Source organism: Thalassophryne amazonica, chromosome 8 (genome assembly GCF_902500255.1).
Source record: "Thalassophryne amazonica chromosome 8, fThaAma1.1, whole genome shotgun sequence".
Lineage (NCBI taxonomy): Eukaryota > Metazoa > Chordata > Actinopteri > Batrachoidiformes > Batrachoididae > Thalassophryne > Thalassophryne amazonica.
The window spans coordinates 64,356,771-64,383,691 of record NC_047110.1 but is presented as its reverse complement, the minus strand read 5'-3'; the positions used below and the strand labels follow the sequence as shown (position 1 = coordinate 64,383,691).

General features: G+C 39.7%; 1 protein-coding gene across 3 annotated transcripts in view; it reads left to right on the top strand.

Annotated features, from left to right (window-relative positions):
- Positions 1-26,921, top strand: part of scaper (S-phase cyclin A-associated protein in the ER) — a 234,050-nt gene that overhangs the window by 52,109 nt on the left and 155,020 nt on the right. For all 3 annotated transcript variants that reach the window (XM_034176502.1, XM_034176504.1, XM_034176503.1), the window contains 2 exons: positions 20,512-20,612; positions 24,834-24,920. In XM_034176502.1, coding sequence (XP_034032393.1) covers positions 20,512-20,612; positions 24,834-24,920 — 188 coding nt within the window. The remainder of the gene's footprint in view (positions 1-20,511; positions 20,613-24,833; positions 24,921-26,921) is intronic.

Here is a 26,921-nt window from a genome sequence, read left to right as displayed (position 1 = left end):
AATGAATTTACAAACATTTTAAAACCTTGTCACTTGTGTTTCAATATTCAGTCGCCTTCACTATGAGCCAAACAAATATTTCAATATGCACTCATCAGTTCTTTCGACTTTTTCCACTCTGGGTCACCACAGCTCATCTGATAGGAATCTGAATGTTGATTTGGCACAAGTTCTACGCTGGATGCCCTTCCTAATGTATCCCCACATTGCATGGAGAATGGGCAGATGCATTCTTGAACTGGGAACCTTCTCGTCTGGAAAGAAGGGGACTAACCGCTTGGCCACCATGCTGTCCTGCATGACAAAGTATCCGCTGCTGGACATTATTCCCTATCAAAAAAAAATAGTATATTCTTAACTGGACATCTGTCTTTTAATAATAATAATAATAGTAATTTATACTTTATCAATCAATCATTTTTTTTTATTTCAAACTTAGTTGTCAATTCCAGTATTATGTCAGTTCACAATATAAGCAAATCAAATGAACAAAGCTTCTTTGTACTCTCTGTACCTCTACACTCATATGAAAAAATAAACAAAATCAAAGAAGCAAAACAAAAAATGACAACAAGAAAGTTCGAAAGGGAGTGGGAAGAAGTAAATACTTTTAAATCCCACTCCTGGTGCTCATATCAAATATCTTCAGTGGTTGCTTAATTGACAGTAAATACAACTGCAGTTAATTTACAATACCTCAATATATTTACAATTCCAATAACTCATGAATAGACAATTTCAATAATTTATCAATATACTTACAATTTCAATAGCTCATGAATGGACTTACAATTCCAGTACCCGTGAATATGCTTACTCTTCAATCACTCATCACTATACTACAAATACTAAATAATTTAGTAAAGATTCAATATTCAATACAATACAATTCAATACCTTAACTCTGATATACTTATTGTTACTAAATGATTTAATGTTTTATGATCTTAATACTATAATGACTATAGTAAGAATTTTCACTATGTACTGTACCGTAGTAAAATGTTTTCTTTGTATTTGGCTTTGAATTGGTAAATGTTTGGACATGGTTTTAAATTCCATTCTAAACTATTCCACATTCGCACTCCACACACTGAAACACATACTTCTTCTCGTGGTTCTTACAGCTTTTGGTATAAGTTTACCATTTCCCCTCAGATTGTAGACACCTTCCCTTTCTATAAATTGGGCTTGAATGTTGGCCGGTAGAGAAATTTTACTGGCTTTGTATAGCAGTTGAGCTGTGCAGAAATCCACCAAATCAATTAATTTCAATAATTTGGACTGTAAGAAGAGTGCGTTTGTGTGTTCTAGGTAGCTTTTCTTGTGGAAAACGCGTACTACACGCTTTTGAATTAGTACCAATGGCCTTAGAGTACTCTTGTAATTGTTACCCCAAACTTCTACAATCCCTGGCAAAAATTATGGAATCACCGGCCTCGGGGGGATGTTCATTCAGTTGTTTAATTTTGTAGAAAAAAAGCAGATCACAGACATGACACAAAACTAAAGTAATTTCAAATGGCAACTTTCTGGCTTTAAGAAACACTATAAGAAATCAAGAAAAAAAGATTGTGGCAGTCAGTAACGATTACTTTTTTAGACCAAGCAGAGGAAAAAAATATGGACTCACTCAATTCTGAGGAATAAATTATGGAATCACCCTGTAAATTTTCATCCCCAAAACTAACACCTGCATCAAATCACATCTGCTTGTTAGTCTGCATCTAAAAAGGAGTGATCACACCTTGGAGAGGTGTTGCACCAAGTGGACTGACATGAATCATGGCTCCAACACGAGAGATGTCAACTCAAACAAAGGAGAGGATTATCAAACTCTTAAAAGAGGGTAAATCATCACGCAATGTTGCAAAAGATGTTGGTTGTTCACAGTCAGCTGTGTCTAAACTCTGGACCAAATACAAACAACATGGGAAGGTTGTTAAAGGCAAACATACTGGTAGACCAAGGAAGACATCAAAGCGTCAAGACAGAAAACTTAAAGCAATATGTCTCAAAAATCGAAAATGCACAACAAAACAAATGAGGAACAAATGGGAGGAAACGGGAGTCAACGTCTGTGACCGAACTGTAAGAAACCGCCTAAAGGAAATGGGATTTACATACAGAAAAGCTAAACGAAAGCCATCATTAACACCTAAACAGAAAAAAACAAGGTTACAATGGGCTAAAGAAAAGCAGTCGTGGACTGTGGATGACTGGATGAAAGTCATATTCAGTGATGAATCTCGAATCTGCATTGGGCAAGGTGATGATGCTGGAACTTTTGTTTGGTGCCGTTCCAATGAGATTTATAAAGATGACTGCCTGAAGAGAACATGCAAATTTCCACAGTTATTGATGATATGGGGCTGCATGTCATGTAAAGGCACTGGGGAGATGGCTGTCATTACATCATCAATAAATGCACAAGTTTACGTTGATATTTTGGACATTTTTCTGATGTTTGATGATGATGAAATCATTTTTCAAGAAGATAATGCATCTTGCCATAGAGCAAAAACTGTGAAAACATTCCTTGCAAAAAGACACATAGGGTCAATTTCATGACATAGGGTCAGTGTCAACGAGCAGATGTGATTTGATGCAGGTGTTAGTTTTGGGGATGGAAATTTACAGGGTGATTCCATAATTTATTCCTCAGAATTGAGTGAGTCCATATTTTTTTCCTCTGCTTGGTCTAAAAAGTAACCGTTACTGACTGCCACAATCTTTTTTTCTTTATTTCGTATAGTGTGTCTTAAAGCCAGAAAGTTGCCATTTGAAATGACTTTAGTTTTGTGTCATGTCTGTGATCTGCTTTTTTTCTACAAAATTAAACAACAGAATGAACATCCTCCGAGGCCGGTGATTCCATAATTTTTGCCAGGAGTTGTATAACATATGATAAATAAGGATAAATTAAACTGAAGTATAAAATGTACAGGGCGTTATAGTTAAGTACCAACTTTGCTTTATTTATAATAGCTATATTTTTTGATACTTTCTTTTGTATGTAATTAATGTGGGATTTCCAGTTTAAATTCTTATCTATTATTATTCCCAAAAATTTGATTTCTGTTACCTTTTCTATTACTTTACCATCAATAGTTATAGATATATTTGTATTTTCCTTGCCGTTACCAAACATCATTACTTTAGTTTTTTCAAGATTGACAGTTTATTATTGTGCATCCATATTTTAATTTTTTGCCAAGTCCTCATTTACAGTGTTTATAACATCGTCATAATCATCATCTGCATAGAAAATATTTTTATCGTCAGCGAATAAGACCAGTTTCAGCAGAGCAGATACATTAAAGATGTCATTTATATACAGATTAAATAATTTTGGACCCAATATGGAACCCTGTGGCAGTCTACATGTGATAATTTTGCATGAAGATTCGTCCTTACCCATCTTTACGAACTGCTGCCTCTCAGTTAAATAACTTTTGATCCATTCCCATGCTACCCTTGAGTCCCATACTTTTCTAATTTTTCTAGTACAATTGAATGATTAATTGTGTCAAATGCTTTTTTTAAGTCAATAAAAACTCCAGTAGCATTTTTTTTCTTTTCCAATGAATGTGCAATTTCCTCTACAGCATCAATAATGGCCATAGATGTAGATCTTCCTGGGCTGAAACCATACTGGCCTTCATTTAACAGGCAATTTTTTTCTATAAAATTTTCAAGTCTGTCATTAAATACTTTCTCAAGTATTTTTGAGAATTGTGGGAGGAGAGAGACAGGTCTATAGTTAGTAAAGATGTGCTTGTTACCAGTCTTAAAAATTGGAATTACCTTAGCAGTTTTCATTTTATTTGGGAATATCCCATTTTGCAGTGAAATATTACAAATATGTTAATGGTTTTGTTATGCCATCTATGACTTTTTTTTTACTAATCTCATGTCTATGTCAAAACAATCAGTGGAGCATTTATTTTTACACTTATGAACAATTTCTTTAATTTCTGTTTCATTTACTCCTGAGAGAAAGATACTTTTTGGATTTCTTTCAATTGGTGATTGACCTTCATTACTTGCAAGGATTCCAGCCGGTAGATCTGGTTCCACATTTACAAAAAACTCATTAAATTTGTTCACCACATTTTGCATATTATAATTCTCATCATTTCCGTCAATAAAATACTCTGGATAGGTGTCCATGATATCTGCCTTATCTTTAAGTAATCCATTAATTACATTCCATATTCCTTTAATGTTATTTTTGTTTTGATTCAATAACCTTTCAAAATACAACTTCCTACTCATTCTTAGTATTGTGGTCAACTTATTTTTATATACCTTATATTTTTTTCAGATTCCATAGTTTTAACTTTCAAGAACTGTTTATATAGATAATTTGTTTTCTTACAAGCATTTTGTAGTCCCTTGGTCAACCAGGGACATTTGACAATTTTGTTCTTTCTTTTGTATTTTTTCACAGGGCAATTTTTATCATACAGGTTACAAAAAATTTCAAGAAACATGTTGTAAGCCTCATTAACATCCCTTTCCCTTAATACACCACTCCAGTTTTGAATTGATAGATCATATTTCAATGATTCAATACATCTTTCAGATAGTAATCTTTTATAGATATCATTCTGAGTGTTTATGCTCTTCATATTCCCATGTTGACATAAAATAAAAACAGGTAGGTGGGCAGTTATATCACATATCATTAGTCCACTTAATTTCAATAATTCGATATCATTTGTAAAAATATTATCAATAAGAGTAGCACTCTGTAATGTGATTCTACTAGGCCTGGTAATTACAGGAAATAAGCTCATACTATACATACAGTTAATAAATTCATCAGTCATCTTATGTCTGTTGGGATTCATTAGGTCTATATTATAATCACCAGTGATATACATTGCTTTATTTGTGCTGGAAAATAGTTTTTCCATATGCACCATAAAGTTTTCTATACTTGAGCCCGGTGTTCTGTATAAGCAACTTACTATTATGTTTTTTTTTTCTTTCACAAATAATCTCAATAGATATACATTCAAATAGACCATTAACTGTAACTGACATATTTTCAACAATTTTAAATTTTAAGTTCTTGAGTACATAAATAGCTACCCCTCCCCCTATTTTATTTTTTCTATTTCTGTAACTGAGTTCGTAGAAATCTGTCCCTTTATCATTGTTGAGCCATGTTTCAGATAGTGTTACAATGCTAAAAGGGACTCTAAATTTATCAAGATACTCTTTAATACTACTAAAATTTTTGTACATGCTCCTACTATTAAAGTGTATAATTGATAAGTTATTCAAAGTATCCATAGAGTTATAATCCTCATCAGAGTAATATTTACAATTTACATTCACATTAGAGGAAAAAAACAGTCTGGGTCCATGTCTTTCTCTGGGTCATACTCCCCATGCTCTGTGGATTCAAATGAACTTAATTTAATTACATTGTCCAGGATTCTCTCTCTCAAATGCTGATATTCAGCTGTTGAACTGTTATTATGAGTCATGAGAAAATATTCATTACCTTAATGCTACATAGACCATCAATCATACTTGTCCAGCTCTTCCAGAGTCTTAACAACAATAACTCTGGCCTCCTCTGGTACCCCATTGAGTTTGATGTATATTTTACAGTTGCTCACCCACGTGTGTTGTATTTTGTTCTGCTTCCTCATTATTCTGGCTTTACGTGCTATTTCAGCATTCCTTCGCGTCAAGTGATCGTTCATAAAGACATTCGATCCTTTCAACTTCTTTCCTTGCTTCAGCAGCTCAACTTTTTTCTTACGATTGACAAACCACATGATCACAGCTGGCGTCGCGTTGTCCCTTCTTTGAGGGAGAGGGTGACAAGCCTCTATGCAGTCCAAATCCAGAGAAATACCCCTGGACTGGAGAAACGCTGCGACCTGTTGTTCCGCAGAGTCAGCCTCCTGCTCCTCTGCTTCTGACCCGCTGCTGGTCGCCACCGCCCTCGCGTATGACCTGGGCTTGATTTTGAGACTTGTGATGACCACATCATTCACTCTCGAGTATTGTTCCAAGTCATTAATCCTCCGCTCCAAGTCTGCAATCTTTCTGTCCTTTTCCACATTTAAAATCCTCAGCTGTTTCACCTCCTCCATCAGCTGTAGAATTTTGTTTTGCTGTTCCTTGATGACAGTCGTCTCCTCAGTCAAGGAAATGAGTGTTTTGCGAATGTCCCCGAGATCTTCATCAGTTTTAATTTGCTTTTGTTTGTCTGTGATAGAGGCCACCACCTCCGTGAGTAAGTCTATTGATCTATTACTCAGCTCATCCATATCCTCTGCTTTATTTATACCCTTAGGGAAATTTACAATCCAATATAAATTCTTTCCCAAATATTCAAAAGTATATACATAAAAGTAAAAGTAATATACAGCATTATATTGCTCATTAGTTCAGTACTTATTATTCTGTGCCTTTTTTTTTTATTCAGCTCTGAAATAATTTATTGCTCTGTGCAGTGACTCATTGGAGTTAACTTTTTAATCTATTTTTTTATTTGGCTCTGTGCTGTTGATCAGCATGCTTCAGAGCTGGTGGTCTCAACATCATCTGACGAAGGCACAAAACAGACATTTCATATCACAATAACTTTTTTTCTTTTAAATCTGCACGTGTATGCAGGAGCTATCCTCCTGTGACTCACAGGCAGACTGACACAGCTCACGGACCGGGGCCAGAGGATAACCACACAAGCTAGCACACGCTCACAGGGAGAGAGGAAGGGAGCTATGAAATGATTATTTTATATGGTGTGGCGTCAAGCAGGACAAAGGCGAGTCAAAGCGGGATGCATTGGCACAACGAATTGTGCGGCAGTGTGGGGATCAACTTCTTGTAAATGTCAAGGCATCTTAACATACAGAGCTTGAGCACACACATAGAGGGATGGGGAGAGGGATAGAGCTCTCTCCTACTACCGAACGTGTGAGCTTATTGATACTGCAGGCTTTATCATTTGACCCCGGCCAAGTTTAATTCTGGGTTTCAGCTTTCATTTCTTCCACACTTTAGATGATTGCAGGGGAGGGTATTTATTTATTTTAACTCTAGCTTGTTGTTCTGTGGAGTTGTTCCTCTCAATGCACAGCATATTACACCTTCCTTGCGATGAATGGATGCACGCTGTGGAAATCAATTTTTTTTTAAGCAGTCGAACTAATCAATTACGTCGATGTGTTGCCCAAGTCTTAAAATAAGTATAAAAGCATATATATGTAAAGTGTCTTCATTTGGTGTAAGAGTGTAGCAGTGACAAGGAGCTGACTATGAGAAACTGTTACACAGCAGCCATGTACGTGAGTCATGTACTCATCCAAGATTTTGGTGAACAGAGCATGTGTATGTGATATGAAAGTGATACCTAGAAACATTGATGCATTATCCTGGTGACAAGGCATGTGATGGACAAGCGCATTCATCAGCGGGCAGATGCAACCTATTTTAATGTCTCCCTTCTGGAGGGACCATTATCAGACTGAAACAAGTCTTCAAACCTAAATAATTTGAACATTGAAAATCTGAAATTATGAAAATAATTGAGTTGCACACTTATAAAATGTCCATTTTTAGTGAAACAGAAAATTATTGTAACCTGTGAACACTAGAGGGGGACATGGGACGGTTCAATTCCTGTTGTATTCTGCTTTATGTTAGAGGGCTTCTCTATTTTTCTTGCTGGTGAGAGAACTGTCACAGGATTCTCTTGGGCGTGTATACTGATGACAAGCTGTAAACAACATGACTTTGTGTTGAGTTGTCTGAATTTGTTGTTACAAAATAGGTTTTAGCCTTGTCTGCACTTCATGTACTGTGTTTGGGATCACACATCTGGATTACAGGCATGCCTGGCATGATTGTTTCTTTTGCAGTCCAGCATTTAGTTGGCTCGTCAGTGCTGAGATGTTGGCCACATCCATACTGACATGATGGTGATAGTTCTATGTTGTATTGATTCTTCTGCCATGTCGCATCATGTTGCGCATAGTTCTGGCGACAGTCTGCGGTCAGCATGTGACCCAGTTCTCTATGTTGTAATCAGTTGTCAGAGTTGTAGCCCTTGTCCCCATGCTGTGATTAGCTTGTTGGCAGTTGGTCTGAGTCAAGCATGCAGCTGCTAGGTATCTCCACCCCCCCCCCCCCCCCCAAAAAAAAAAAAAATGCTATGTCTCTCTACACCCTAATGCTGCCTAATGGGTATGGTAGCTGGGTGCTGTTCATAATACTCATCCCACCCAGCTTGGCCTTAATGGACACTGATAGATGATGGAGTCTCTTGGAGGCGAGGCAGAGTGCTCTGATAGCCCCCAGCTGCAATCCCCTTGTGTAGCTGTGGGCAATTTGTATTGTATGCTCTCACCAAATTGGCTTGTTAAAATTTTCTGTAGACTTCTATCTGAAATCCTAAGGACAGTTGGTCAATATAGGCTAAATAAACTATTACCATAAGAAATCTATGAAATTAACAACCTTAATAATTATTGACAACCCAGGAAACCAGTAATACCTCAGAGCTATAGATATTTCTTGTAAAGCAGGTTGCAGTCTGTTTAAAAATAGCCTGCCCATCTCTTGACAGTGTGTCTGTGTGTGTGTGGCATAGTTACTGGTGTGCTGGTAAAATCAGACAACAGTGGCAGAAATCAGGGCCTTCACACAAAACTCTCTTTGCCATTGTCTGAATTTTTCACAACAGCAAAGGCAGCAGTGATTTAACAGCTGTAACTAACACACAGAAAGATGACCTATGTCCATATGTGTTGGTTAGTGCATACTACTCAACTGGAGTACGTACGAGAAGTAAGCAGCTGGTAGTAGGACCACAGTCTGAACATGTTACGCCACCACCATCTTACCTATCCTTTTGACCTGGATGACAAATATACTCAACAAAAATATAAATGCAACACTTCTGGTTTTGCTCCCATTTTGTATGAGATGAACTCAAAGATCTAAAACTTTTTCCACATACACAATATCACCATTTCCCTCAAATATTGTTCACAAACCAGTCGAAATCTGTGATAGTGAGCACTTCTCCTTTGCTGAGATAATCCATCCCACCTCACAGGTGTGCCATATCAAGATGCTGATTAGACACCATGATTAGTGCACAGGTGTGCCTTAGACTGTCCACAATAAAAGGCCACTCTGAATGGTGCAGTTTTGTTTTATTGGGGGGGGGGGGGGGGGATACCAGTCAGTATCTGGTGTGACCACCATTTGCCTCATGCAGTGCAACACATCTCCTTCACATCATCCATGAAGAGAACACCTCTCCAACGTGCCAAACGCCAGCGAATATGAGCATTTGCCCACTCAAGTCGGTTACGACGACGAACTGGAGTCAGGTCGAGACCCCGATGAGGTCGACGAGCATGCAGATGAGCTTCCCTGAGACGGTTTCTGACAGTTTGTGCAGAAATTCTTTGGTTATGCAAACCGATTGTTTCAGCAGCTGTCCGAGTGGCTGGTCTCAGACGATCTTAGAGGTGAACATGCTGGATGTGGAGGTCCTGGGCTGGTGTGGTTACACGTGGTCTGCGGTTGTGAGGCTGGTTGGATGTACTGCCAAATTCTCTGAAACGCCTTTGGAGACGGCTTATGGTAGAGAAATGAACATTCAATACACGAGCAACAGCTCTGGTTGACATTCCTGCTGTCAGCATGCCAATTGCACGCTCCCTCAAATCTTGCGACATCTGTGGCATTGTGCTGTGTGATAAAACTGCACCTTTCAGAGTGGCCTTTTATTGTGGGCAGTCTAAGGCACACCTGTGCACTAATCATGGTGTCTAATCAACATCTTGATATGGCACACCTGTGAGGTGGGATGGATTATCTCAGCAAAGGAGAAGTGCTCACTATCTCAGATTTAAACTGGTTTGTGAACAATATTTGAGGGAAATGGTGATATTGTGTATGTGGAAAAAGTTTTAGATCTTTGAGTTCATCTCATACAAAATGGGAGCAAAACCAAAAGTGTTGCGTTTATATTTTTGTTGAGTGTATGTGCATATGGGTCTTTATGTTTTTTTATTTTGTTTGTCTCAGATATGTTGCACTACAGATGCAATGTTTGCTCTGAGAATACTGTTGGAAAAGTACAGAGAAGGACAGAAAGAGTTACATTGTATGTTTGTGGACTTAGAAAAAGCTTATGATAGGGTGCCAAGAGAAGAGTTGTGGTGTTGTATGAGGAAGTCTGGAGTGGCAGAGAAGTATGTTAGGGTAGTGCAGGACATGTACAAGAATAGTGTGACAGCGGTGAGATGCGCAGTCGGAATGACAGACTCATTCAAGGTGGAGGTGGGATTACACCAAGGATCAGCTCTGAGTCCTTTCTTGTTTGCAGTGGTGATGGACAGGTTGACGGATGAGATCAGACAGGAGTCCCCATGGACTATGATGTTTGCAGATGACATTGTGATCTGTAGTGAGAGTAGAGAGCAAGTTGAGTCTAGTCTGGAGAAGTGGAGATATGCTTTGGAGAGAAGGGGAATGAAAGTCAGTAGAAGCAAGACTGAGCACATGTGTGTGAATGAGAAGGAGCCCAGTGGAATAGTGCAGTCACAAGGAGTAGAAGTGGTGAAAGTAGATGAGTTTAAATATTTGGGGTCAACTGTTCAAAGTAATGGAGAGTGTGGTAGAGAGGTGAAGAAGAGAGTGCAGGCAGGGTGGAGTGGGTGGAGAAAGGTGGCAGGAGTGATTTGTGACCGAAGAATATCAGCAAGGGTGAAGGGGAAAGTTTACAAAACAGTAGTGAGACCAGCTATGTTGTATGGTTTAGAGACAGTGGCACTAACAAAAAGACAGGAGGCAGAGCTGGAGGTGGCAGAGCTGAAGATGTTGAGATTCTCTTTGGGAGTGACAAGAATGGACAAGATTAGGAATGAACATATCAGAGGGACAGCTCAGATGGGACGGTTTGGAGACAAAGTCAGAGAGGCGCGATTGAGATGGTTTGGACATGTGCAGAGGAGGGACCCAGTGTATATAGGGAGAAGGATGCTGAGGATGGAGCCACCAGGCAGGAGGAGAAGAGGGAGACCAAAGAGGAGGTTCATGGATGTGCTGAGAGAGGGCATGCAGGTGGTTGGCGTGACAGAGGAAGATACAGAAGACAGGGTGAGATGGAAACGATTGATCTGCTGTGGCAACCCCTAACGGGAACAGCCGAAAGACAAAGAAGAAGTTTGTCTCAGATATGTTGATTTCATCATTATTATTTTTACTTAGTTTGAATGTATAAATATTGGCATGCCAATATTTACACATTCTTAGTTAGTCATTCATTGCTTTTTGATAAGATGTTCTTGCGTTATTGGTGGTACAAAACTATCATCAAATAACATTGTATATTGCAGTTTTGTGGTACAATATATTGTACAAGGTGTGAATGTGTTTGTCTATATGTGGCCCTGCGACAGACTGGCGTCCTGTCCAAGGTGTACCCTGCCTCATGTCCTATGACTGCTGGGATAGACTCCAGCCCCTCCATGACACTTGATTGGAGTAAGTGGATATACAACCCCTGGCAAAAATTATGGAATCACCGGCCTCGGAGGATGTTCATTCAGTTGTTTAATTTTGTAGAAAAAAAAGCAGATCACAGACATGACACAAAACTAAAGTCATTTCAAATGGCAACTTTCTGGCTTTAAGAAACACTATGAGAAATCAAGAAAAAAAATTGTGGCAGTCAGTAATGGTTACGTTTTTAGACCAAGCAGAGGGAAAAAAAATATGGACTCACTCAATTCTGAGGAATAAATTATGGAATCACCCTGTAAATTTTCATCCCCAAAACTAACACCTGCATCAAATCAGATCTGCTCGTTAGTCTGCATCTAAAAAGGAGTGATCACACCTTGGAGAGCTGTTCCACCAAGTGGACTGACAAGAATCATAGCTCCAACACGAGAGATGTCAGTTGAAACAAAGGAGAGGATTATCAAACTCTTAAAAGAGGGTAAATCATCACGCAATGTTGCAAAAGATGTTGGTTGTTCACAGTCAGCTGTGTCTAAACTCTGGACCAAATACAAACAACATGGGAAGGTTGTTAAAGGCAAACATACTGGTAGACCAAGGAAGACATCAAAGCGTCAAGACAGAAAACTTAAAGCAATGTCTCAAAAATCGAAAATGCACAACAAAACAAATGAGGAATGAAAGGGAGGAAACTGGAGTCGTCTGTGACCGAACTGTAAGAAACTGCCTAAAGGAAATGGGATTTACATACAGAAAAGCTAAACGAAAGCCATCATTAACACCTAAACAGAAAAAAACAAGGTTACAATGGGCTAAGGAAAAGCAATCGTGGACTGTGGATGACTGGATGAAAGTCATATTCAGTGATGAATCTCGTATCTGCATTGGGCAAGGTGATGATGCTGGAACTTTTGTTTGGTGCCGTTCCAATGAGATTTATAAAGATGACTGCCTGAAGAGAACATGTAAATTTCCACAGTCATTGATGATATGGGGCTGCATGTCAGGTAAAGGCACTGGGGAGATGGCTGTCATTGCATCATCAATAAATGCACAAGTTTACATTGATATTTTGGACACTTTTCTTATCCCATCAATTGAAAGGATGTTTGGGGATGATGAAATCATTTTTCAAGATGATAATGCATCTTGCCATAGAGCAAAAACTGTGAAATCCTTGCAAAAAGACACACAGGGTCAATGTCATGGCCTGCAAATAGCCCGGATCTTAATCCAATTGAAAATCTTTGGTGGAAGTTGAAGAAAATGGTCCATGACAAGGCTCCAACCTGCAAAGCTGATCTGGCAACAGCAATCAGAGAAAGTTGGAGCCAGATTGATGAAGAGTACTGTTTGTCACTTATTAAGTCCATGCCTCAGAGACTGCAAGCTGTTATAAAAGCCAGAGGTGGTGCAACAAAATACTAGTGATGTGTTGGAGCGTTCGTTTGTTTTTCATGATTCCATAATTTTTTCCTCAGAATTGAGTGATTCCATATTTTTTTCCCTCTGCTTGGTCTAAAAAAGTAACAGTTACTGACTGCCACAATTTTTTTTTTTCCTGATTTCTTATAGTGTTTCTTAAAGCCAGAGAGTTGCCATTTGAAATGACTTTAGTTTTGTGTCATGTCTGTGATCTGCTTTTTTTTCTACAAAATTAAACAACTGAATTAACATCCTCCGAGGCCGGTGATGCCATCATTTTTGCCAGGGGTTGTAGAAAATGGATGGATGGATGGATGGATATATTGTACAACGAAAATAGCCATCATGGCGGGCCTGAACACAACTAAGGTGTTGGCAGTTTGTCAAAAATGAGGTTGTTTTCAAGTAATAGCTTAATTTAACATGATTATTTTGTTTTTGGAGCACTTCTCTACTTTTTTTTTTTTTAACAAGCATAATGGGGCTTCCTCAGATACAGATTAATGTCTTCATACTTCATGAAGAAGGTGCTGTTAACAGAAAGCATCCAAGGTAAAATCTGAAGGACCAAAAGACCTGTTACACTGTTTCAGAAAACCAATACATACAGCTCAGATGTAATCAGTTAAAATTATTTGTGTGATTGTTGAACTATTAGATATATGAACAGGCTTGGTTTAGATTTCCTGTTCTTTTGGACACATTTGAATGTCTTGGTGTAGTAATTTTTTGTTGTTTTTAACAGAATAGTTTTGAATTTTTAAGAAGTGAAAAGCAGTCAAAAATGAAGTTTTCTTTTATGGTCACAAACTCTAACCTCAGCTGGACATGTTCATTGTTGTTCCTGCGTGTGGACCACAAGCTTTTACTGCCCACCCTTTTTATTACAATGCCTCTGAAAGGTTAAACATTTTGACATTCCTCATGAAATGTTATGTGGAGGTTGTTTTTAGGGAAGTGAGGCTGTTAACATGCTGAAAGCCACTTTATGGTACCTTCACTCAGTGTTGGTTTATCTGTCAAAGGAGCAGCGTGCTCCCCTTCATCTCCGCTTTCATTACTAAATGAACACCGGACTGCAGCACAGGTCTTTTCCTGTTAACCAGCTAAAACCAGCAGGCCTGCTTGCTTGACACATCTTTCACTGGCTTGATTTGTCTATTAACTAAAAGCACTGGGAAGCTTTACTCTCAATTACCCCTCCCTTCACACTCCCCATCAATCAGCTCTGTCATTTTCATTGGAGCTCTGGAGAGAAAAGCTCAACACAGCCCTCCACCTCTGGATAGCAGCAGTCCATGTGTAGATAATAGGCATTTACTATCAGTCTGGAATTGTCTGCAGTGTTCTCTGTTCTGTGTCAACCCCCCCCCCCCCCCCCCCCCCCCCCGAATATGAAGATGTTCAATTCCTGCTGTTGAGCAAGACAGATGATGTAGCATCCCCTGCTTTTATTACAGAATTTGGCTGACAAATATGATTCATATTTTTGGTTTGTTTGTTGTTTTTTTGGGGGAGGGATCAGAAGTAGGTCCATCAGTCCATGAAAATTGTAGGCACAACTCCTCCTAAACCATTTTGTTGATTTCAGTTAAACTTCACACACTGGTAGCACACCACATGGTGTGGATCTGAAAATAATTCCAGTCTGACATGTTCAAGGTGAGACAATTGTTGGATTTTTACTTTTAATTAATGCAACACATGATATTGACTTTGTAAGAACAGTACCTTCTGAGATAATTGGACTTTTGTTGTTTTGCTGTTTTTTGTTGTTTCAGTTCAAGGTCAAGGTTTATTTATTGTCTTTCCAGCATGTAATACACGAAGGGAATGAAATGCCATACTCGAGGCCCGGTGAAGCCATGAAGGTAAACTAAGTAAAAGATAAACAAAATATATACAAATAAAATAAACAGTAAGTTAAACCTAAAGTAAGTTGAACAGAAGAGCCAGTGTGATGAGCTGCAAAAAGTGAATTGTGACCAAATTGTACTCAGTCCCCTAACCAGAAGCCCTGGCTGAATGCAGATGTCAGCTCCCTCCAGAGAGCAAGGGATTCTGTGTTTAGGTCGCACTGAGAACAGCAAGACAGAACCTGGATGAATTAAAAGAGCAAAAGCCAGCTATCCTCTTAAAATACAGGGACATTTTTCAACCATTGTCCCTCGAAGCATGTAGAAAGGCATCAAGACCATCACAGACTATAAAAAGAAGGCTGCTCAGTGGACCCTGATGCTCTGAACACATTCTATGCTGGCTTTGAGGCATCCAGCACCTCCTCCTGCACCAGACTCACGCTTCTACCAGGGCCTGGTTTCATGAAGCAGTCTAATCTTGTAGTTTACTAATCTTACTTAGTCAACTAAGATTAGTCGCTCAACATTACCCATCTAATCTCCGTTTCACATTGACGGCTAAACTTGTAGATAGCAGCCTCGCAAGTGCCGTTTCCAAGAAACGCATCCAAAGCGCTACAGTTTTGTTTACTTCCAAGTTGGTCCGTCGGCTACTGTGGCTTCTGTGGCTGAGTCCACCACAGAAGAGAAGTGCTCCGATCTCAGCGTCCGTAAACATCTTCAATGGATTATTCCGGACCCAGAACACCTGCTCCCACTGCAAGTGTGTCCTTCCTTCCTCCTCCATCACGTGGTGAAAGGATAGCTGCCTTTTTGAGGTAATACACTTTTTTTTTTGGTAACGTTTTATTGACAAAAATAAGATTAGCCTCCTCTGTACCAGAATAAAGACTTTGTTGGGTAATGCAAAACTTTAACTGACTAAGCCCTTTGTGCAATGACTAATGTCAAAAGATGAGTTGACTAAGTGAATTTAGTCCACTAAACAAGATTAGACTGCTTTATGAAACCGGGCCCAAGTGAACTGGCCTTCAGTGTGGCTGCTGGGGATGAAAGGAGGTTCCTGCTCAGAATCAACCCATGTAAGGCAGTGGGACCGGCTCACATCCCGGGGAGGGTTCTGAGAGATGCTGCTCATCAGCTCACAGTGTTGCTGACAGATGTGTTTAACATCTCCTTATCTCAGGCTGGGGTACCTACATGCTTCAACACAGCCACCATCATTCCTTTACCTAAGACCTCCACAGCATTATGCGTGAATGACTATCGCTCTGTGGTGCTCACCCCAGTAGTCATGAAGTGCTTTGAGCGGCTGGTGTTGGCCCATTTAAAGGCCCACCATCAATATCACTGTGGACCCTCGTCAGTATGCCTACAGGAAAAATAGATGCACATCTGATGCAGTGTTGGCAGTTGTCCACCTGGCCCTCACCCACCTGGACAGCAGGAACACATGCCAGCCTTCTCTACCTGGGCTCCAGCCTTTAATATGATCATCCCACAGACACTCATTAACAAGCTGGCACTACTGGGGCATAGACCATCGCTGTGTTACTGGGTACTGGACTTTCTGACCAACAGGCCACAGTCTGTGACAATCCATGGTTGCTCCACCATCCTGAACACCGGTTCCCCTTAGGGATGTGTCCTGAGCCCCCTGCTGTACATTCTGCTGACTTATGACTGCTCAGCCAAATATCCCAACTGGCATCTTGTCAAGTTTGCAGACGACACAGCCGTGGTGGACTAATCTCCTGCAATGATGAGGTAGATTACTGGCAGGAGGTTCAACATCTTGAGGTGTGGTGCAGACCTAACAATCTCTGCATAAATCTGATGAAGATGAAGCAAGTTATCGTGGACTTCAGGAGAGGTAACCAGTCCCCCCCCCCCCCCCCCCCCCCCCCCCCGTACATCGCAGGTACAGCTGTACAAGTGGTCTCCAGCTTCAAGTATCGGTCTGCATATTACTGACAGCCTCACCTGGTTAAACAACATAGCCAGCTTCCTGAAAAAGGAACCAACATCTCTACTTTCACCACCAACATCTCGACTTTCTGAGAAAGCTGAAATATGCTGCAATACAGTACAGTCACTGCGTGTGATGAAAACTGCACAGAGGCTCATAACCTTCCATGCATCAGTGACATTTACATCAGTCAATGCAGGAGCAGGGCCTCCAGTATTCTGAAGGAAGTCAGCAGTGTTGCATTAGGTGCATCTTGTTCATCTGTCTGATAGCTTCCGGAAAGAAGCTGGACCCAGACTGGAGGTTCTGGCCTTGATGCTGTCCGGCCTTCTCCCAGAATACAGAGGGACAAATGGTCCATGGGCAGAGTGGGTGGGGTCCTTACAGTTTGGAGACTTTATATTTGTTAAGTACAGAGGCTGACCATTTTCTAAATTAATGTATTTCATCACATAAGATTTGCAGACCCCGATGTATAATACTATATGGAAGCAACTACCGGTAGTAGTGCAGAGCAGGAAGTATTTTCAGTGTGAGCTTGATCACAGATCTCTAGGTGCTTGTTTACTTCAGGACAAATTAAAACTAAATGTGTCATGTTTTGGTTTGGTGATTTGGATGAAATAATTGTCCTGCAATTCTACAAAGTATTTTCTGATGGTTGCATATTGCATTATGCCAGTGCAAATCATGTATGGATTAATCACACTGTATGTTCTACTTTTAAACTTGTACAGTATATTTAATATAGTTATTGTTATTATTATATGGTTCAGATGCTATGCATGCTCTGATTGGCTGATTTCCGGTCTGATATTTTCCCATATTAGGCCGTTAACATGGCAGTTGGTCTCGTGTGAGATTCGTTCCAAACCAGAAAGCTAAAAACACGATTAGAAAAACCAAGTCAGACATGAACACGCTCCATAAATATCTAAACGGCATCAGAAAAAAACAAACATTGAAAGCTTACCAGCTAACAACTGGACCATTTGTTAGCAAGTTCTTCACACTGTCAGCATCTTACACACACACACACACACACACATACATAATGAGAAGCCATGCATTATATGGTTTGAATGCACGACGCAGAGTCTAAAACACTGTTGTTACTCCGCGAAGTGCATTCAAACCTTATAATGCACAGCTTCGAGTTGTTTAATCCGCCTATACCATGGTCCCACACAGTGAGCTAACACACAAATATTTAAGTTAACAGAACTGTAAGTATAAGTAAGTATTTCGGACTATTTTATGCCAGTCTCAAGATATTTTCATCCTTGGCAACCGTTCTCTTCTTCTTTCCTGTCTTCAGTCTTGTCCATTTCATCCGATGTTAAATCTTTATGCCGTTGCTTTTGCTGTTCTTCTCATTTGCTCTCCTCCTCTTCCCATTCCTCAAACATTTTGTTTTGGCCAAAAAATATTAAAATTCACTTGGAAATCCACGTTTTATCGCATTTCTGTCATTCACCTGTCAAAACACAGCTGATTTGCACGTTGCTGTGATGACGACCAGAGCGGAGTAATATTACAGTGACTTAACTTGCCAAACTATGTGTGCCTATACATGAAAATAATGCACGCCAGTTAGACACGGAATTCTCACTGACCATGGTGTGTACCTGTGATTATACGGACCTGATCAGGATGGGGTTCACCGAGGCCTTGGCCGCATAATCACGGATACACCGAAATCAAAAGTCTATAACTGTTTTATTATATGATAAACAAGAAAACTGGGAGTTTGTCAAACATACTAAAACTGAAAAATCAATCTCAAGTTTCAACTCTTTATTATTACTCTCATACTGCACCAACAGGTCCAAAATACTTTATGAGCACAATCTCTAAAGCCCCTTTCACACCGGGGCTCCCTCGAGCTTCCTGTGGTGTCATGATGCAGGAATGTCTGCGTCAGGTGCGCACTGCAGACAGACTGTGCACTCTGATTTATCTTCTACTTTATATTTGTTCTTGTGCTGAGCTGCAGGTCTGAGTTCTGTTATAGTTTATCTTTCCTACTTTGACCGCGAGATCTCGCGCGCGTGCGAACGAACCATCTGTGAGTAAATGTGGAGATGTCTGGAGTTGTACTTGATGTAGACATGTCCTGTCTCTGGCAGTCAGTCTGTGATCAGGACTTATGTCCTTTCTTTAACACAGTGATGAGAGAGTTTGCGGAGAGTGAGGAGCGCAAGCAGCCTTTTTTCTTTCTTTCTTTTTATTGTTCACATGTGCGCACACGAACAAATCATTCCTGAGTGGACTGGAGATCTCTGGACTTTTTACTGAACGTTGACATGTCCTGTCTCTGACAATCAGTCTGTGAGCAAGACTTTTATGGACTGTATTTAAACACATTTGTGAGAGAAGACCGAGGAGCTGCTGCAGCCAGCAGCGTTTTTTTTTTTTTCTGTGCTCTTAGTTTTTACTGCATTGTGTACACGGCATCGTCATGGAGATGCACGGGCAACTCGAAGCGGGCCCGTGTGAAAGGGTCTTAATAAGGAATAGTCTTTGTGAAATAATGCACAGGCATCATGTAGAATCTTGTCAACAAACTGACAGCCAAAGTAGGCGTTGTATCGCGTTATCTGATTGGTCGTTATTGATAGAAGGCGTCGCTCGATTGGCTAGTGCTGCGCTGCACACTAGGTGTACTCGGCTCCACCACAACAAGACTGTTGTTGGATTTGTCATTTTTTGATGTTTCAACATGTTTCTTGGCTGCTTGAGAATTGTTTGATTGCTGCATTCATCACAGTGAGCTTAGTTTGTATTGTAACATCTGCTGTGTTTGTTAACTTACCTGACTTGAGTATAATTGAGTTGTCTCTCTGTCCTGCAGCACTGTAAGGTAAAGACTGGTTCACTGCAGTCCTGAGGGGCATGCTTGTTTCTTGGGTATTTTGTGCCACCTACTGTTGCAGATGTATTTGACAAGTAAAAGTTTAGACCACGAATAAAAAGATGGCCCTTTTTTATATTTCCAAGATAAAGGCATCTTATATTCACAAAAATACCACATGGTTTGTATTATCCCATGGATATGAAAGCAGCCTAAATTCAAGTAAAGCCAGTCTTGTGCCGTGCTTCACCATATCCATGACACAGCAGAACCACCTTGGGTTCTGAACGGAAATCACCCAGGCATATGACAGGTCCATCCCCACATCTCCAGAATTAAACATCTATCTGCCACCGCCAAGTGCAACGTGAGCATCCCCCTGGCCTTCTGCTGCCACCTGCACGCTGACTCATACACACAGAAATGCGCCACATGGACACAATGTTGAAGCTGATGCTTCACCACAATGCAAGTGATAGTCCTCATCTTAGTCTCCCTAAGTAAGCACTCGTTTGACACAGTCATTCCAGGGTTCTCCAAGGGTCCTCTGAGGAGACATTGTACCAAAGCCTTTTAAGTGTTAATAGTATTACTTTTGTCAACCCTATTGTTTTGCTTATGCCAATTTGTGCTTTATGATTGCAATTTTTATTTGTAATGAATGGTGTCTATGTTTATATAAGAAAGCATTTTACGTGTTTTGTGTATTTTATTAAGCAAGACGATCATTTCAAATGACACACAGCCACTCCACAGGAAAATTTTCTGAGCTAAATGTGTTACACATCTCTGCTTCTAAAGTGTGTAGTTTTATTTTTGTTCAGGTTTGAATTTATAATGCTCTGTGTGGTAGTGTCTTGCTAAAATTCTATTATAAATGTTGTCTTTAGGAGGTATTGATGATGTTGGACAACTATGTGAGGGATTTCAAAGCTCTGATAGACTGGATCCAGCTTCAGGAGAAGTTGGAGAAAACGGATGCTCAGAACAGGTGACTTCTTTGCCTTTACCTAACTTTGTTTCACACTCTATTTGCCATTTTTGATTACTCACTGAAGTGAGTCTGCCCATTTGAGTCACAAACAGAATGGATCAATAGTTTTGGCTTTAATTCAAAGAGATCCATGAGTTTATTGGTTTCTCTTTAACACAGTGACCATTCCGACCATAAATTTGACTGAGAAATAAAATCTCCAGTGCCACCTCCCACTTGTTCTTTTCAAGGGTGCTGTTAATCAATAGGACAAACATAATGTTTTATGTACCTCATTTATTGCATAAATTACGAGAAGTGAAACAGGCATTTAAACGGGTTATATTGTGCAAAATAATTTTTTGTTACTTATTACCAATATGTGATTGGGCTTGTGAGCGCGGCACACTCCGAGCGCCGATCGACAGGCTGAAACCCCGCTGAAACAACCAGATCATTTCCAAAGTGAAGGCTTTGTTGATCCGGGACATCGTCTGACTTCCACAGAAATTGCAGAAGACGTGGACATCAGCACTTTTCTGGAAAAATTTGATGCAGCAAAGCTCCAAATCGTTCAGACATTTTATTCGCAATAAAAATCCGACGAGAGGGGTGAACCACTGCTCACACAAAGCCTGCTCACATGCGAATGACTCAACCGACAGGCGTGAAAAAACTCACGCATGCGCACAAAGGTTCAAGCTTGGCTGATGCAATCACACATGATTCAAATCCATATGGTTTTTGCAAAAAATAAAAAGGTCGGATACTTTTCTAACAGACCTTGTGTGTGTGTGTGTATATATATATATATATATATATATATATATATATATATATATATATATAAAAAATTTGCTCACTTATTAAAAATAAGAAATCACATGTACATAAGCATTCAGCCTTTTCCATGAAATTCAAAATTGAGCTCAGGTGCATCCTTTTTCCACTGATCATTTTTAAAATGTTTCTACATCTTAATTGGAGTCCACCTGGGCTAAATTCAGTTGATTGGACATGATTTGAAAAGGCACACACACTCGTCTACATTATGGTTCTGACAAATCTCAAATTTATTAGCCTGGGGTTATAAATGATGAACTTTTACCTAAAACTCATAAAAATGACTTTGGTTTTGCCAGACCTTGAAAAAACCTCCCTCACCTAAGACAGTTTCATATTTCACATTAAAACACCTAGCGGCTCAAACACTCTTTATTATAACATGTCAGTTTTACATACAATACACATGAGGAATACATGAAAATGAGTACACATAGCATTTGTAGTGTTTTTAATAGTGTTTCAGATTTGTGTATTAGTGTTAATAAATTTGCTGCTAAGATATGTCTGTTTTGCAAGTAGAACAAACCTCCTCCATCAACCTTATAGCTCTCTCAGCTACTTTGAGTAGAGAAGCATTTCACAGCTTTGGGACACTTAGGTTTGGATATTGATGACAGCAGGTCTTCATAATCTGTTTCTGAATAGTGTTGGTTAGAAAACCAGGCCTGCGACCATGTAGTTGCAATGAAATCGCAAGTTACCCTCAGCTGTTCTCGCCACTTTGCAAGAAGGAAAAATGCAATAAGTGCTAAAATTCCTCATGAGTTCCACCTGGCACTGTGAAGTGATGGCAGCTTGTACCATTTGATGTGAGGCCATTTTCCCTCCATTTTGTAAAACTTGTTTGCTTCACAAAGCTCAAAAAGGAATTTAAAATCATGTCTCCAGCCAAAGTTCTCATATTCTGGTATCACTTCTGTGCCCATGTGTGCATTTTGCAAATCATCATACTGTTCCAAAATCTCATCAATAAACTTGTAGTTAATGTTAGGTGACCGTGACCGTATAGGAAAAAAGAAGTCCAACACATGTCGCAGAACAAGATCAAGAATGTGGTGTTGGCAGCCGATGTATTGAGGTTCATCGAATCCCTTGTGTCGAAATGTTCTCTGAAGCCTGGCTACAACACCATTTTTGTGACCAGTATTGACTGCTGTTGTGTTAGAGATGATCATCTGAATACTGTTCCATGCATTGTACTCATCAAGCAGGTCCTATCTTGGTATATAGATGTCTGCAGTGGTTCTAATGTCACAAGCCAAAATGCCAAGTTGTAATGTTCTTCTGTCATTTTTCAAGTACACAACTTGGTACTCCTTATTGTCAATTTTCTTACCATCAAAATGCAAACAAAATTTCTCTTCAGAGATCAGTTCCATGAGGCGGTTCTTAACTTGTTCTGCATCTCTGATTGTTCGACGCCAGACAACAGACTGTGATGGTGTTGGGACACTAACTCCATCTTCAGCCAGACTTTGAAGCACCTGTGACGCTTTTCTGGTTGACAAAAAGTGTTTAGACACCAGTTTGGCAGCAGACTTTGTTGAGTGGCATGTTCATGTTTATCTATAAATGGACTGCATTTATATAAATGGTAAATGGACTGCATTTATATAGCGCTTTTCCATCTGCATCAGACGCTCAAAGCACTTTACAATTATGCCTCACATTCACTCCAATGTCAGGGTGCTGCCATACAAGGCACTCACTACACACCGGGAGCAAAAGGGGATTAAAGGCCTTGCCCAAGGGCCCTTAGTGATTTTCCAGTCAGGTGGGGATTTGAAACCATGATCTTCTGGACTCAAGCCCATCACCTCCCCATCATCTATTTTACCGTTATTTTTTATTTCTTTTCATTATTGTTTAATAATATATTTTAGCAATATTTATTTGTATATATTTTCTTGTTATTTCTTCATACTTGTTAATTCTTTTCTTGTTACGTTATTTTAAATAGTATTGTGTAAACTCGTGTATTTTTAAAAGTGATGTGGTGCTAGGTGCGGGAGGTTTTTTCATGATCCAATGAAATAAACTTCAAAAAAATGATCTATGGGTAAAAGTTCATCAAATGCAACATCAGGAAAATGAAAGTTTTGGAAAAACGTTTTGTAGTCATAACCCTAGTCTACATATAGGGTCCCACAGTTGACAGTGCATGTCAGACCACAAACCAGGCATGAAGTCAAAGGAATTGTCTGTAGACCTCTGAGACAAGATTGTCTCAAGGCACAAATCTGAGGAAGGGTACAGAAACATTTCCACCAGTCAGGCCTGTATGGTAGAGTGGGCAGACGGAAGCCTCTCCAGAGTAAAAGGCACATGACAGCCCACCTGAAGTTTGCCGAAAGGCACCTGAAGGACTCTCAGACCACGAGAAACAAAACTCTCTGGTCTGATTAGACAAAGATTGGACTCTTTGGTGTGAATGTTACACGTCATGTTTGGAGGAAACCAGGCACCATCCCTACATTGAAACATGGTGGTGGCAGCATCATGCTGTGGGGATGTTTTTCAGTGGCAGGAACTGAGAGACTAGTCAGGATTGAGGGAAAGATGAATGCAGCAATGTACAGAGACATCCTGGATGAAAACCTGCTCCAGAGCGCTCTTGACCTCAGACTGGGGCATCAGTTCATCTTTCAGCAGGACAGTGACCCTAACTATACAGCCAGGATGTCAAAGGAGTGGTTTCACTCTGTGAATGTCCTTGAGTGGCCCAGTCAGAGCCCAGACCTGCATCCGATTGAACATCTCTTGAGAGATCTGAAAATGGCTGTGCATCGACACATCCCATCCAACTTGATGGAACTTTAGAGGTGCTGCAAAGAGGAATGGGCAGAACTGCCTAAAGACAGGTGCACCAAGTTTGTTTTTTGTTTTTTTGTTTTTACTAAAAAAAAAAAGACCTTTTTCCATATTGTCATTATGGGGTGTTGTGAGTAGAAGTTTGAGGAAAAAAATTATTTACTCCATTTTGGAACAAGGCTGTAACATAACAAAATGTGGAAAAAGTGAAGCACCATGAATACTTTCCAGATGCACTGTATACGTCTCTTCCAATCTCTCACTCATTACTGTCTCTCACTGCCTCTGACAATAAAAGGTACAAAATGCCCCCAAAACATATTTAAAAAATAAAATGAAGGCTGCGTAATGAGCAGCAGCTCCTTCCCATGTATCATGGGTAATCTCTTACAAACCTGATAATGAATGTTTTTAGGCGGCAACACATCTATTTTTGGGGTATTTTCATTTTCCAACATCTGTTTTTAAGAGATAGTCACCTATTTTTGCTTGAAAAAAATGTAATATGTCAAATTGATTTACAGATTTGTGAGCCCGGTCTTACAACTGTGACTTAATGTTTCCCGTTATAACATTGTACAGGCCAACCTCATTAGCTTGGGAAGTGCGTAAAATGTCTCCAGGACGTCATGTGATACCCAGTCCCTCAGCCAGTATCCTCAGCTTTGGGTAGGTTCTCTCTTTCTTGGTCGTCTCTGTCTCTCTCACTACATCGGTTGTAGTAGATGCAAGTGCCTGTCTTTTGCTGCACTCCTTCAATCCCACATCCCCAAATTATTAGGAATTTGGTTTTAAATATCAACACCAACTTCTTTTTATTTGATTACCATTGTATTATGCCTGACTCATTTTCTATGGGATAGGTTTTGCAGACTGTTATCTTGCAATAGTGCCATTGATTGCTGATGGTGATCCATTTGTTTAATGCAATTTGTTGAGCCTCTCACTCTTTAGCCACAGATTCAGCGGAAGGTGTAGACGAAAGTGTCAGTTAAAGACTGCTGAAGCATCTGCTTAATACATGCATTGCTCTGTAATTGGAGACTACAGGAAATGGATATTGATCATGATAGAGACTGTTGCCCAGTACAATCCTCTGCTATCTGTGGAGAGTGCTGGAGTTTAGATAGACGCTGTCTCCAGCTGAAGTGTCTTTACAGGCAGCATTGTAGCAGAATAGAGGCATGAGTATTGTGAAGGGTACATCCAAGTTGTCGTTCTTATTGTTCAATAATTACTTGTTTCTACTTTAAAATGAGATTACTTTGTCATGAGACAGATGCATGTCATTTACAGACATGAATGCAACCTGAAACTAGTGAGAAGATAACTGGAACTTAAAGGGCATATGGCATTCTAATCATCACTATCTTTAAAAAAAAAAAAAATTATATATCAGATTATGAATCATTACTTCCAACTCTTTTTTAACTTGTGCGAGTCCTGATGCAGCTGATAAAAATAAAATTAGCCATACAGCGCCTGAAAAATGAGATTCAGAGAGCTTTTTAGCCATAGAAGTGACGTAACCTAAGGTGCTAACTATTAGCTGCCTGAAGGTCACTTCACCTGTGTTCATCTTGTTAACCCCCAAAACGTGAATCAGCTGATCGTGAATTATCCACCAACCATTAATTGCAAAATGTGAATGCTGAAAAAATATCTCCCAAAACGTGAACGTGGGTCTCACAAAACAAAACATATTTTTTCATTTTAAGTAATTTATGGATTTCAATTTACGGGTCAATTACTGCAGGAAATCTTGATTGCAAACTCTATGACCGCAAAATGATTTTTTTGGGGGGGAGGGTCACCACAGCCGGTGAGATGGGGGGTTGATCTTAGCAGCTGCCATTTCTGATGTCAAGCGCCCAGCCCTGCTGGGTATGTCCCGCTCCAGGGACAGTGTGATCATGTAAGGACTTTGACTGAGACGGCCCACCTGTGAAACTCATAGAGGACAGAAACATCCCCCTCAAGGTAAATGAATCATTAATCTTAAGAGAAACCTTGTAGAAAAACAAACAAGACTAGTTTATAACCTCAGGAAGGTAGACAATGAGCTACAACCTTTTTTTTTACCCATATGAGCCATCCTCTGAGCTGGAAAATTAATATTGACCTGAACGAGCAGGCGGCGGAGAAATGGAAGCTTAGGGAAAGTGCAAAAACAAGACACCAGAAAAATATTCAATAAATTCAGGTGTGGTGTCACCAAATTCACTGCACACATCAGTGGTCTTCTGCTGGTTATACTCAGTTTGGTAAAATGGGCAAAAATGTAATTTTTAGTGAATGTTATTGCTCATTTTATGACTTAATTTAATGATACAAAATCACTAACATTCAATTTTTGCACATTTTTCTAAACTGAGTGCTGTAGTATAACCAGCAGGACCCCACTGATGTGTACTGTGGATTTTGTGTGACTACACCTTTGAACAATGACGCTATTGAAAATTTAATCAATAAAAAATTCTCCAAAGTTTTTCACTGACATTTTTTCCAAACTGAGTGCTGTAGTATAATCAGCAGGAGACCACTGATGTGTGCAAAACAGTTTGTCACTACACTGTATAACATTGACTCTCTTGAAAATTTAAGCAATAAAAAAAGTTGTCCAAAGTTTTTCACAATGACATTTTTCCAAACTGAGTGCTGTAGTGTAAC